This window comes from Moschus berezovskii, chromosome 12, assembly GCF_049115385.1.
Source record: "Moschus berezovskii isolate FMDL1 chromosome 12, NW_MosBer_1.0, whole genome shotgun sequence".
Lineage (NCBI taxonomy): Eukaryota > Metazoa > Chordata > Mammalia > Artiodactyla > Moschidae > Moschus > Moschus berezovskii.
Window position 1 is genome coordinate 64,840,236 of NC_142471.1, and position 11,158 is coordinate 64,851,393.

The window sequence follows — 11,158 nt, forward strand, 5'->3', positions numbered from 1 at the left end:
TCCTCACTCTTCTCTCTTTCTGCAATCCTTCCTTCCCATCTGGCTTTCCCGTTGGTTCCCTCTCCTCCTGCCCTACTGCTGGCCCCTTCATCAGTCAGGAAGGCCTGCACTGTGCTGGATCCATGAAGATCCTTCTGGATGTGGGGGTTTCAAAGCTGCAGGGGTGGAGCCTCCTGCCCCTCGCTGTGTCCCCAGCTACTGGCCCTGCTACCTGCTGAGTGGCCTTAGACAGTCTCACTGCCAGGCTCACGGCTGACCCACTGGGGCCCTTCTCCAAGTGTAGTCTTCCTTCTGAGCCTCTCTGGGAGTGGATCCATTGGCAGGGGAGGCTGCAGGGGACCCGTGGAGCAGTCTGAACCAGAGTTCAAACCCAGAACAAACCCCATGGTGATGCAGAAGAGCAAGAATTGGCAGTCTGGGCTGTCAGGGAGTCCCAAGCAGGGGCAGCCTCCATAACCCTGCGCTGTGGAGGCAGACAGTTGGGAAGAGTCATGGAGGCTCTTGGGCCCCTGTGATACCATCAAATGATCCTGCCAAGGCTTCCCAGCTAAAGATGCAGGTCCATTCTGGCAGGGACAGACACTGGCCAGAGAAGAGGCCCAATAAGACCCATAAGACATACCTCAAAATAGCAGAGGCAGCTCAAGGGGCGAGGGGAAGGAGAACCCAGCCCCAGTCCTGGCCTCAGCATTGATTTGCTTTGTGAGCCTCAATTTCTTTATCTGTACAATGGGGTGTGGGTTGATAGCCAAGCCAGATATCTGGATAAACATCCCACCTGTGAGACCATGGCTGTCACCGTGGTATGGATGGGCTCATTTGGGTCATTTGGTAACTGAGGGGTTGTGGATGTCCAGTGAGAAAGGGGCAGAGCAGGACCCTGGCTGTCTGTGCACAGAATAGCTATGGGAATCCAGCAGTCAAATCATAGTAGTTAAGACCCCAGGCTGTGGTGTCCAAGGAGACGGAGTCCAAATCCAGTCCTCCCTATCTTTTGGAGGTGTGACTTAACCTCAGTCTCAGTTTTTGGACCTGTAAAATGGGGCTATGATTCTTAGTTCATCCTGCTGTGGTGAGACTGGAATAAGATATCTTACGTAAAGCATTTAGACCAGTGTCAGGCATACACTAAGCACTTGATTAATGTTGACTACTACTATATTGTAAGAGAGGACTATGTATTTAAAAGTCATCCTAGGACTTTCCTGGTGGTCCAGTGGCTGAAACTCTGCATTCTGTGTAGGGAGACCAGGTTCGATCCCTGGTTGGGGAACAAGCCTGCATGTAGCAACTAAGACCTGACACAGCCAAATAAATAAATAGATACATATTTAAAAATAAACTAAAAGTCATCTTGTACCATTAGGGCCAGCGTAGTAAATGGCTGCATTAAAAGTGATAGACTTCTAACTCTGGGTTGACCCATCCAGGGTGAAATAGCCTGAGAAAATGCTCACATAACCAGGCCCCGGGTCCCCTAAATATTTATGGTTCTTTTTCAGATGACATAAATATTATGTGTTGCCTATAAAAATTGGAAAACACATACACACATACACAAAATATGAAAGTGAAGTGAAGTGTTAGTCACTCAGTCGTGTCCAACTCTTTACAACCCCATGGGTTGTAGCCTGCCAGGCTCTTCTGTCCGTGGAATTCTCCATGCAACAATATGGAGTCGGTAGCCATTCCCTTCTCCAGGGGATCTTCCTGACCCAGAAACTGAATCCGAGTCTCCTGTATTGAAGGCAAATTCCTTACTGTCTGAGCCACCAGGGAAGCCCAAAATACTGAAGACAAAGTATGGAAGAAAATAAAAATCACCTGCCCAGTTAGGTCTGGATTTGAATCTCAGCTCTGCTATTTATGTGACTGGGGAATGTTTAATGGTTCTGATCCTCAGGTTTCCCATTTGTAAAATGGGGATAAATCATGCCCATATCAAAGGGTAATCATGAGGATGAAGTGAAATAATAAGAGTAAAATGTCACCACACCTAGAACAAGAAAGAATTACCATATGGGTCCAGCCACTCAAGGAGAACCACTGTTCACACTTTTTGCGTTTTCTTTTAGCTTTTTTCTATGCCCATATGATATATATGTAATATTAACATACACATATATATTTGTTAATTTGAGACCGTATTGTCTATTCTTTTTATGTTAATATCATGAGGTGCTAACATAAGGGGGAGGGTATCTGACTTTGAACCTAGGTATATTTGACTCAGATGGTTTCCTTTCTTTTTTTTTAATACTTATTTTATTTTCCATTTTTGTCCAAGCCACATGGCATGTGGGATCTCAGTTCCTCAGCCAGGGATTGAACCTGCACCTCCCGCAGGGGAAGCGCAGACTCTTAACTCTGGACTGCCAAGGCAAGTCGCTTAGATGTTTTCTTAATCGCTGTGTTTTAGTAAAGACACTGCTGCCCCCGTCCCCCACCCCGCAGTGTTTCTCGACACTTTTTCCATTGCTGTGCTTCCTCCCCAAGAGGACCTTTAATGACTTTTCGCCCTAATTCCCTTCCTTAATGCATTTCTTTAAAAATGCTTTATTTGGAAAGAACTACTGATTCACACGAAGTTGTAAAAGATAGTGCAGAGTGGTTCTGTTTGCCTTTCATCCAGTTGCCCCATATACCTTATGTTACACATACCTTATGTAACTATAGTACAACATCAAAACCAGGAAGTTGACACTGGCACGATGTGTGTGTATAAGTTCTTTGTTTTTTATCACCTGTTGAATTGTGCAGCTCCCACCACGATCAAAACACAGAACTGCTCTATCACCATGAAGACCTCCTTGGGGTTCTGCCTTTAAAGTCATACCCACCCCTCTCCTTTTCACCATTTCTAACCCCCAGCAACTACTGATCTATTTTCCATCTCTATAATTTTGTCACTTTGAGAATATTATATAAAGGGAATCAATAGTATGCGACTTTCTGAGGCTGATTTCACCCCCCACCCCCGCCACTCATCATAATACACATGAGAGCTATCCAAATTGCTGTATGTATCAATGGTTCATTCCTTTTTATTGCTGAGTAAGCTTCCCTAGTGGCTTAGCTGGTAAAGAATCCACCTGCAATATGGGAGACCTGGGCTCGATCCCTGGGTTGAGAAGATCCCCTGGAGAAGGGAGTGGCTACCCACTCCAGTATTCTGGCCTGGAGAATTCCATGGACTGTAAAGTCCATGGGGACATGATTGAGTGACTTTCACTTTTCAGTATCATGGTATGAATGGATGGCAGCTTGTTGACCCATTAACCCACTGATGGACCTTGAGGCTGTTTCCAGTTTGGGCTATTAGAGACAAAGTTACTATGAACAATCATGCATAGATTAAAAGCCCAGCAATTGCATTGCTGGGTCTTACAGACTGAGCGACTTTCATAGTAGTTGTACAGTATAGTTTTTTTTTTGTCTTAAAAGAAACTGCCAAACTGTCTTCCAGAATAGATATACCAGCAATGAATGAGAGATCCAGCTTCTCCACATCCTTGCCGGCATTTGGCCGTGTCACTTTTGTTACTTTAGCTATACTAATAGATGTATAGTGATATTTTATTAATACCACAGGCACACTGCGTATCTGTTTGTGTTATATATATATGTATACACACAGATATACTATACATGTTGATATTTACATATATGTGGAGTGCTCAGTCGCTCAGTTGTTTCTGACTCTTTGTGACCTCATAGACTGTAGCCCGCCAGGCTCTTCTGTCCATGGGATTCTCCAGGCAAGAATACTGGAGTGGGTTGCCATTTCCTTCTTCAGGGGATCTTCCTGACCCAGGGATTGAACCCATGTCTCCTGTGTCTCGTGCGCTGGCAGGCAGATTCCTTACCACTGAGCCACCTGGGGATCCCACACATACGTATACATACATACATAAAAGAGTAGAAGTTTTTTCAATCCCCCTCTCCCAGTCAAGAGCCTAATTTTACCTTCTTGGGGATGGCATCACCACCATGCTTCTCCCAAGCCTTCTAGCTAAGAGAAGGCACCCAGGGTTTGCTGAGACACTTTAATTACTGAAACAACACCCAGGCATCCGGGGAAGCAGTTGGTGTGGACAGGTTTGGTGTAGCCATTGTTTGAAGAACATTGAACAAATGGAGAATTAAGTAGTCTGACCCCAAGGTGAACTGCTTCGTCAGAGGCACTGGGATGGGGACCCCAGCAAGAAGTGGGGCATAAAGAACCTCCTTTCTGAGTTCAGGTTCATCTCAAAGCAGGGTTGCCTCCAATAGCTGGTGGTACCTGAAAGATGCTCAGGCTGTGAGTCCTGCATTTCAGCGGGCTCTGCAGAGCCCTGCATCCCACTGCCCTGACAAGAGCCCATGGCACTCCCCAAACCCCCTACCCCTGAGCCCTGACTCACCCAAGCCAAAGTGAGCCACGGGCTCCATCTCGCACAGGTAGCCTGAGCCCCCGTCGATGATCCTCAGGTGCGCCCCGCTCTTCTTGGTGTAGAGCACAACCTTGGCACCCCTGGCGAAGGCCCCAAACCGGGTTCGTGGCACCACCCTCAGCCAGTTGTTGCTGAAGCCCTGTAGTGGGGGAGGAGCACAGGTCTGGGCATCAGCCGGGTGGATGGAAGCGTCAGAGAGGAGGAAGAGGGGGACAAGAGAAGAGGCAGAGGAAAGCGAGGAGGAGGGAGCCAGGCAGGGAGGTGAACAAGGCAGACGGGCCGAGTGAGTGTGCCAGGAGCAGCTCTGGAGAAGAGCAGGGAAAGCTAATTTTGTGTCTTATTGTTTAGCCACTCAGTCGTGTCTGTCTCTTTGTGACTCTGTGGACTGTAGCCCGCCAGGCTCCTCTGTCCATGGCATTCCCCAGGCGAGAATACTGGAGTGGGGTGCCGTTTCCTTCTCCAGGGGATCTTCCGGAAAATAGGCTCAGGGAAAACAGTTTTTGGAGATGTGCCAGTGGAAGGAGAGGGGCAGAAGTCTTCTCTGAGAAGCAGCCCTTCTCGGGGGCTTACTGAGTGTCTGGGAACTCATCTGGTTCCTCCCTGGGATGTCCATTTCCTGCCACTCTGGCCAAACAAGCACCCTGGGCTCCTCTGTTCTCATTCATCCCAGGCCCAGGGAAGCAATGCCAGGCAGGGCTCTGTGGGTCCCAAGGTCCAGGCACACCTGATTCCCCCGGAAGACGGACAGCGGCTGAGCCATGGACTCTCCATGGGACAAGATGAGGTCCAGCATCCCGTCTCCATCAAAGTCGGTCACCACGCCCCCTGCAACGGCACAGATTTCAGTCTAGCCATTGGCCAGGAGACCAACAGAAGGGCTCCTAACCTGGGCCAGTCCAGTGTGAAGGAAGGAGCACAGCAATGGGGCATGAAGGCTGGACCATGAAGCTCCTCTCCTAATAGCTGCTTGTGATAGGAATTTGTGGAAATCGGGAGGGGGTCCCTTTCCTTCCCCTGGACTTTTGCAAGGAGAGTGTGGGTGCAAACAACTTGGACGATGAGGGCTTCTGTCCGTTCTGTTAAACATAATATAGACATGTGCACAGTTTTTATCAATCTATCATGTGTTTGCATATACTAGTCTCCTTTCCATCCTCACTACAACCCAGAGACGTGACGGCACATGCAGTCATCCCCATTTCATGGGTGTGGAGAACAAGACCCAGAAGATGGAGCACCTTCTCCAAGACAATGGAAATGGCAGGGCCGGGTCTTAGGCCTCCTGATCCAGTGCTGTTTCTCTGCCACCACCCTGAATGCCAGGAGGGGTCAGACTGCAGGACCCCCAGCCTCTCCTTTAACTCTCCTCTTGGCACAGCATCAGCAGAGACACTACTGCCCATGGCTCCCCACACCTGTGACTCCATAGCCCTGGGGCTGGGAGAATGGACCTTTCCCTCCTCTGCTTCCAGCCTGGCACTCCCAGGCCCCTCCCCGCTCCCGTCCCGGGGATCTCAGCCTTCAGGGTAGGTGGGGACAGGACAAGCCGGGCTATGGGGCTGGCTGCAGCATCCCTGCTAAGGGCAGCGCTGAGCTGGGGGAGAGCAGGCTGGAGCCCTCAGATGTGCTCACCTGTGCCCCGGCCCTCAGGCTCCAAGGCATCGCCAGGGTTGAGCTCCTCGATGAGGGGGTCGCCGTGCTCCCTGCGGATGACACTGTAGGAGAGGAGATAGGCGGTTCATGGATGACCACATGTGGCAAAGCCCCAGTGGGCCCTCTGGACCTGGGAGTCTACTAACCCCATTCTCCATGCTCTGAGCACCCTGAGACCCTGCCACCTGCACACCGACAGAGCCACTCTGCTCACAGACCCTGTCTACACCCTGGCTGTGCCTTTCTTGGTTTTTAATTTATGTTGGTAAATATTGATTTTTCCTACTCTAATGGATGAATTATAGACAGCCTGGGGAAGGGCACGTGATGGATGGAGAAGGGGCAGGGACGCAGCTACCTTCAACTGACCTTCACTTTCCTTCACGTGGCCCTGGGTTTTCGAGTTCTGGATGCTATGCTGGGGCCCACCCCACTCTAATGCCACCTCCTCCACACCCTCCCTGATTGTCCAGCTAGAAGCAGTGCCTTCCTGCTCTGCCTCTGTCACTTTCCTGGCCTTTATTACTTTCTGCCTCGGGTTGAAGCTCTGCGTGAATGCCTCTTATCTCCTCAGTTAGACTGAGTTCTTTGCAGGCTGGGACCACGTATTCTTCTTTGCATCTCCTGCAGCGTCTAACAGTGCCTGGTTCTCAGGAAGCTCCAAATGCATGTCTGCGGCCTGCATGGAAGAATTTCGGAGGCAAAAAGGAGGGAAGGGTCCCTTTGGATTGCTGGGGTTCTATTTTGCACTCTGAATTGTGGTAATATTTGCTGTAGACAAGTCCACTGTGAAAGTGCTGCTCTTCTTACACTTTGAGCTGAATGCTGATGATGGCCTTAAGCTTCCTCTCCAATTTTTCTCCCTGGTTAGGGTGTTGCAGCCTTGGGTGCTCTGCCCTGGCTGTGTGGAGTAGTTTCGGGGTCAGGGTCAGGGAAGGACCAAGAGGGATCTAACTCACTCTCCCCACACACTGCAGGTGGGGCTTGTTGCTCAAATCACAGGGTCACCAGAGGGCTGTGCTGTGGCCAGTGCTTTCTTTTGGGAGGAGGCCAGGGTTCCCTGAGCTGGAGCTTCTGGGGGCTGGATGGCAGAGGGGGCTGGCGGAACTGCAGGGTGGGTGTAGACTAGAGCACGTACCCTGGGATGTGTCCTCTGTCCACACACGGCAACTGCACTGAGCACACCCTCGGGTGCAGCCGGGCCAGTGAGCAGCATGCCTGGCACTGCGCTCGGTGGGTGTGCCAGCCTGCTGCAGGTGTACATGCCTCAGCCTGCTAGCACCCGCGGTCCCTTTGGCCGTTCGTGTCCTGTAACCTCTGTCACCACTGGGTAGAGACACCCTGGGGTTCAGGTGGCAATGCAGTTAAGGGTTCCTGGGGGAGAAAGCCCAGAAGTTCCAGTGCAGAGCTGGGCAAACTCACCCAGATTTGGGCAACCAGGGCAGGCTTCTCTGAGGAAGGGTCAACAAAGCTGAAACCAGAAGGACATCCTCACTCAGAAGAGAAAGAGGGGCAGAGGGTGTGGGCAGCCTGAGAATCCAGGCCCGGCCCAGCCCAGAACTGAAGGAAGCTCAGGGTGTCTGGCCCTAAGGTGTAAACCGGGAAATGGACAGTGACAAGGCTGGGGACAAAGCCAGCCTACGGGATGCGTCAAAGAGAAGGTGCTGGCGGTGGGGGCTTCTAAGGGGTTTAAGTGGAAGAGGGGTGTGGCCAGAACTGCATTTTCAACAGCTTGCTCTGTGGAACTGGGCACAGAATGGCAGCTAAGGAGTGGGAATGTGCAGGGGTGGAGCCATGGGAACAGACCAGCGGGTGTGCCACTACACACATCCCGCCTGGCCAGGGAGAGTCCTCGCTCCTGCCCGTGGTCCTGCCATTATTAACAGGGTCCCTGCATACTTGTTTAGCACCTGGTGTGGGCGATGAGTTCCCTGGTTTCCCAGGCATCACTGAAGGACTCGTGTACTCAAGCACAGTGAGGTTTTGCATCTCCAGTGACTCCTACAAGGAGCCCACCACGTTCATTTCAGCAATAGGTGACAAGCCTGCTTGGTGTGGGGTAGGTGGGGGCTCAACTTCCAGAGTTGCCAGCTGAGTGGTGGCCCCAGCCAATTGCCACAGGGACTCGGGGCACAACCACGTATCTGGGAAGTGGCTTTCCTGCTGCTGCGTGGAGGTAGACATACTGACCCACAGGGTGACCATGTGGTGGGGTGACCATGTGGTGACCATGTCTGTGGACATCCCGGGCCAGCCTGCCTTTGGGATGGCCAGAGGGAGGCTGGGGATTTGATGAAGGCCATGTGGGCAGAGGAGATGCCTGGGTTCTCCGGCCACTGAGACTCTCTGGTGCTCAGGGGACCTGGTGAGGGACACTTTATTAGCCAGAGAAGGAAAGCAGTGTCTCTGTTAATGAGCAATTGATCTTCTGCAATTAATCTGGAAGTTGTGAATAAGCTTTTTGCGAGGCACCTAATTAGTAAATCTGGGGCCTTCGGGGGGTGATTACAGCCAGTCGGGATTGATGCTTTGTTAATAATTATATTTTAAAACACGCTTAGTCACAGCCCTCGCCTTTTATTAATAGTTGGGGGCCCTCCTGGGGGAGGGGGTGGGGTCTTGGGAACCGAGCAGATGATGTGGCCCATTTCCTGCATCCAAGGCTCTGGGCCACCCTCCTCTCCCCACCTGGTCCTGAGGCCCATTAGCATGTTTCAGGCCAGGAACAGGGCCATCTCAGGCCACATGGGTCCTGAGGTTTGTTCCCCAACAGCAGCTCTCCAACCTCAATGTGCTAAGAATCACCTCGTGCCTAGCATGTGTGTCTGGGCCTCAACCCTGGAGATTCGGATCCGGGAGCTCTGGGCTGGGCCTAGGGATTCTGTATTTTAAATAAGTGCTCCAGGTGGTTCTGACACCCGTGGTCTCTGGGCCCCAGTTAGAGAAGTGCTGCCTTGGGAAACCTAACCCCTCCACCTTCCATGCAACGCTCAGATGCTTTCACTCTTGTCCACCACTAGTTGTCTCATCCAGCATTTCCCAAAGGATATTTTGCAGAGCACCAATCCCAAAAGCAGAATCTCTGAAAGCAGTGCCCTGTGGTCAAATCTATTTGGAATACTCCATCCACCTCTTGGCACGTACGATACTCATGGTCATGTTAAGGTTCTGAGAAGTCCTGTAGTCAATACACCTGTCTTGGCTTCATCCAGGTGCACCCAAACAGATTGGGCTCTGGGACTCCTTTGGATGGTAGAGCGGAACCCGGCTTCTGTGCACCCTTTGCCCAGTCCGCCGCCCCCAGCCAGTCCCACCCTCTGCTAACAGCAGGAGGCCAGCTCCCTGCCATTCTCTCAACTTTTCACTCAATTCCTGTCCTTACCCCTTCTCTGCTCCTTCATCAGGGGACCTGCCTCCTCCCTCCCCTTGGAGCTCCTCTTCTGAGTCCTAAACCTTCCTCCCTGACCCCACTGCGGAGGGTGAGTAGCCACAAGCTGGGCTGAAGCATCTACCGGAAGAGGCGGTTGGCTGAGGAGCTGCGGTGGGCGAAGTTGTTGAAGAAGACCTCCAGCTCCTGGTCATTGTCAAAGTCAGCGGCGATGACTGTGCGGACGGGGGAGGGCATGGAGAACTTGGGCGAGGCGATGTCCTGGGGGAGAGAGGGCTGCAGGTCAGTGGACACGGTGGGCCAGAGGCCGACTCCCACCACCCCTGTGTGCGCATGTGTGTGCGTGCCTGTTTGTGTGCAAAGATAAAAACCCAAGCTAGCACATCCTCTATCATCTTTCCCGTAAGGGACCCAGGCTGCTGTGTTTAGGACCACATGAACCCCAGGCTGCTTGTAGGAGAACAAGGAGGTAAGAGGAACAGTCCAAATTCACACCAGGGAAGCACCTTGATATTCCCTGGTTGGGACCACAAGTGGCCCTCCTATCGGTCACTTGAGGCAGGGCTGACATGAGCATTCCCATTTCACAGGCAAGGTAACTGAGTCCTGGAGAGGAAGGAAATTGCCCATTGAGTCACTAATAAGCTGGGCCACCACCTGGCTCTGATACCAGATGCTGGGCCCTTTCTAGTATGTGCCCTTCCTCCTCCACAGCCAGAGGCACATGCTGGGTAGAACCCGGGAAATCCTGTGCATTGAATCCAGGCCTCTCTGCTGACTCGCTGTGTGATCTCAGGCAAGTTACTTAACCCCTCAGATCTCATCTTCCTCCTTAGTAACACGGGGATAAGTAATAGCTGCTCAGGCTGTGAGGACTGCATGTAAAGAGCTTGGCAGAGTGGGCTCAAGATGAATCCCGAGGGGTCTGTCTTGGCCTTGCCCTAGCTGTCAGCCTCATGGAAAGTGGCAGAGGTGGCCTTCAGCTGGGTATGGCTGCCTCTTTATTCTTGGAGTCTTTTGATTTTTTTTTTTTCTTGAGACATCCACTTTACTGATACTTGCAGTATCAGATACCTCTGCCCAGGGCTCATGAGGAGACCCCAGACCCAGAACAGCCCAGCAGGGACCTCAAAGTGCTGACAGAGCCTTGGTGGGCCTGGCAAAGGGTCCCATGTATGGGACTTGACTTTTAAATAGAAGAAGAGCTGTGTAGGGAGACCTTTTTTTTTCTGAGCAGAATATCCATTCCAGGTGGGTTTGTCCCTTAAAGACTTAGAAACCTGTCTAAATCCCAGGGCCCATGTGGGGAGAACTGGGAAGGGCACATGGGGGCTTCTGGGGGTGGCCCCCTGCCCCTTGGCCCCAGGCCTCCTACTTCAGGCCCTCTTCCCTAGTGGCAGGAATGAGTTGCCTGCTCTGGGTTGCCCAGGGAGGGAGGCTGTCCCCATCAATGCAGTCATGAGGCTGATTAAGAGCCTGGCCAGCTGTCAAGGGTGGGCTGAACAGGGCCACGAGAGCTGGTAACAAAGAGACCTCAAGACCTTGAAGTCGTTATTATTCTATTGATTCTGTAAAAATGGAAACCTACATAGGCCCCTTGGGGTTGCCCCAGCTGGATGCCTGGGCTTCCAAGATAATGTATGTAAGATGCTTAGCACAGCTCCTGGCACACGGAAGGCACTTG

General features: G+C 51.8%; 1 protein-coding gene across 2 annotated transcripts in view; it reads right to left on the bottom strand.

Moving 5' to 3' along the window:
- The window catches only part of CRTAC1 (cartilage acidic protein 1), a 151,636-nt gene that overhangs the window by 12,319 nt on the left and 128,159 nt on the right, over positions 1–11,158 (bottom strand). For both annotated transcript variants that reach the window (XM_055424924.2, XM_055424922.2), the window contains exons 8-11: positions 9,599–9,735; positions 6,066–6,148; positions 5,158–5,258; positions 4,404–4,572 (exon numbers count right to left, since the gene is read on the bottom strand). In XM_055424924.2, coding sequence (XP_055280899.1) covers positions 4,404–4,572; positions 5,158–5,258; positions 6,066–6,148; positions 9,599–9,735 — 490 coding nt within the window. The remainder of the gene's footprint in view (positions 1–4,403; positions 4,573–5,157; positions 5,259–6,065; positions 6,149–9,598; positions 9,736–11,158) is intronic.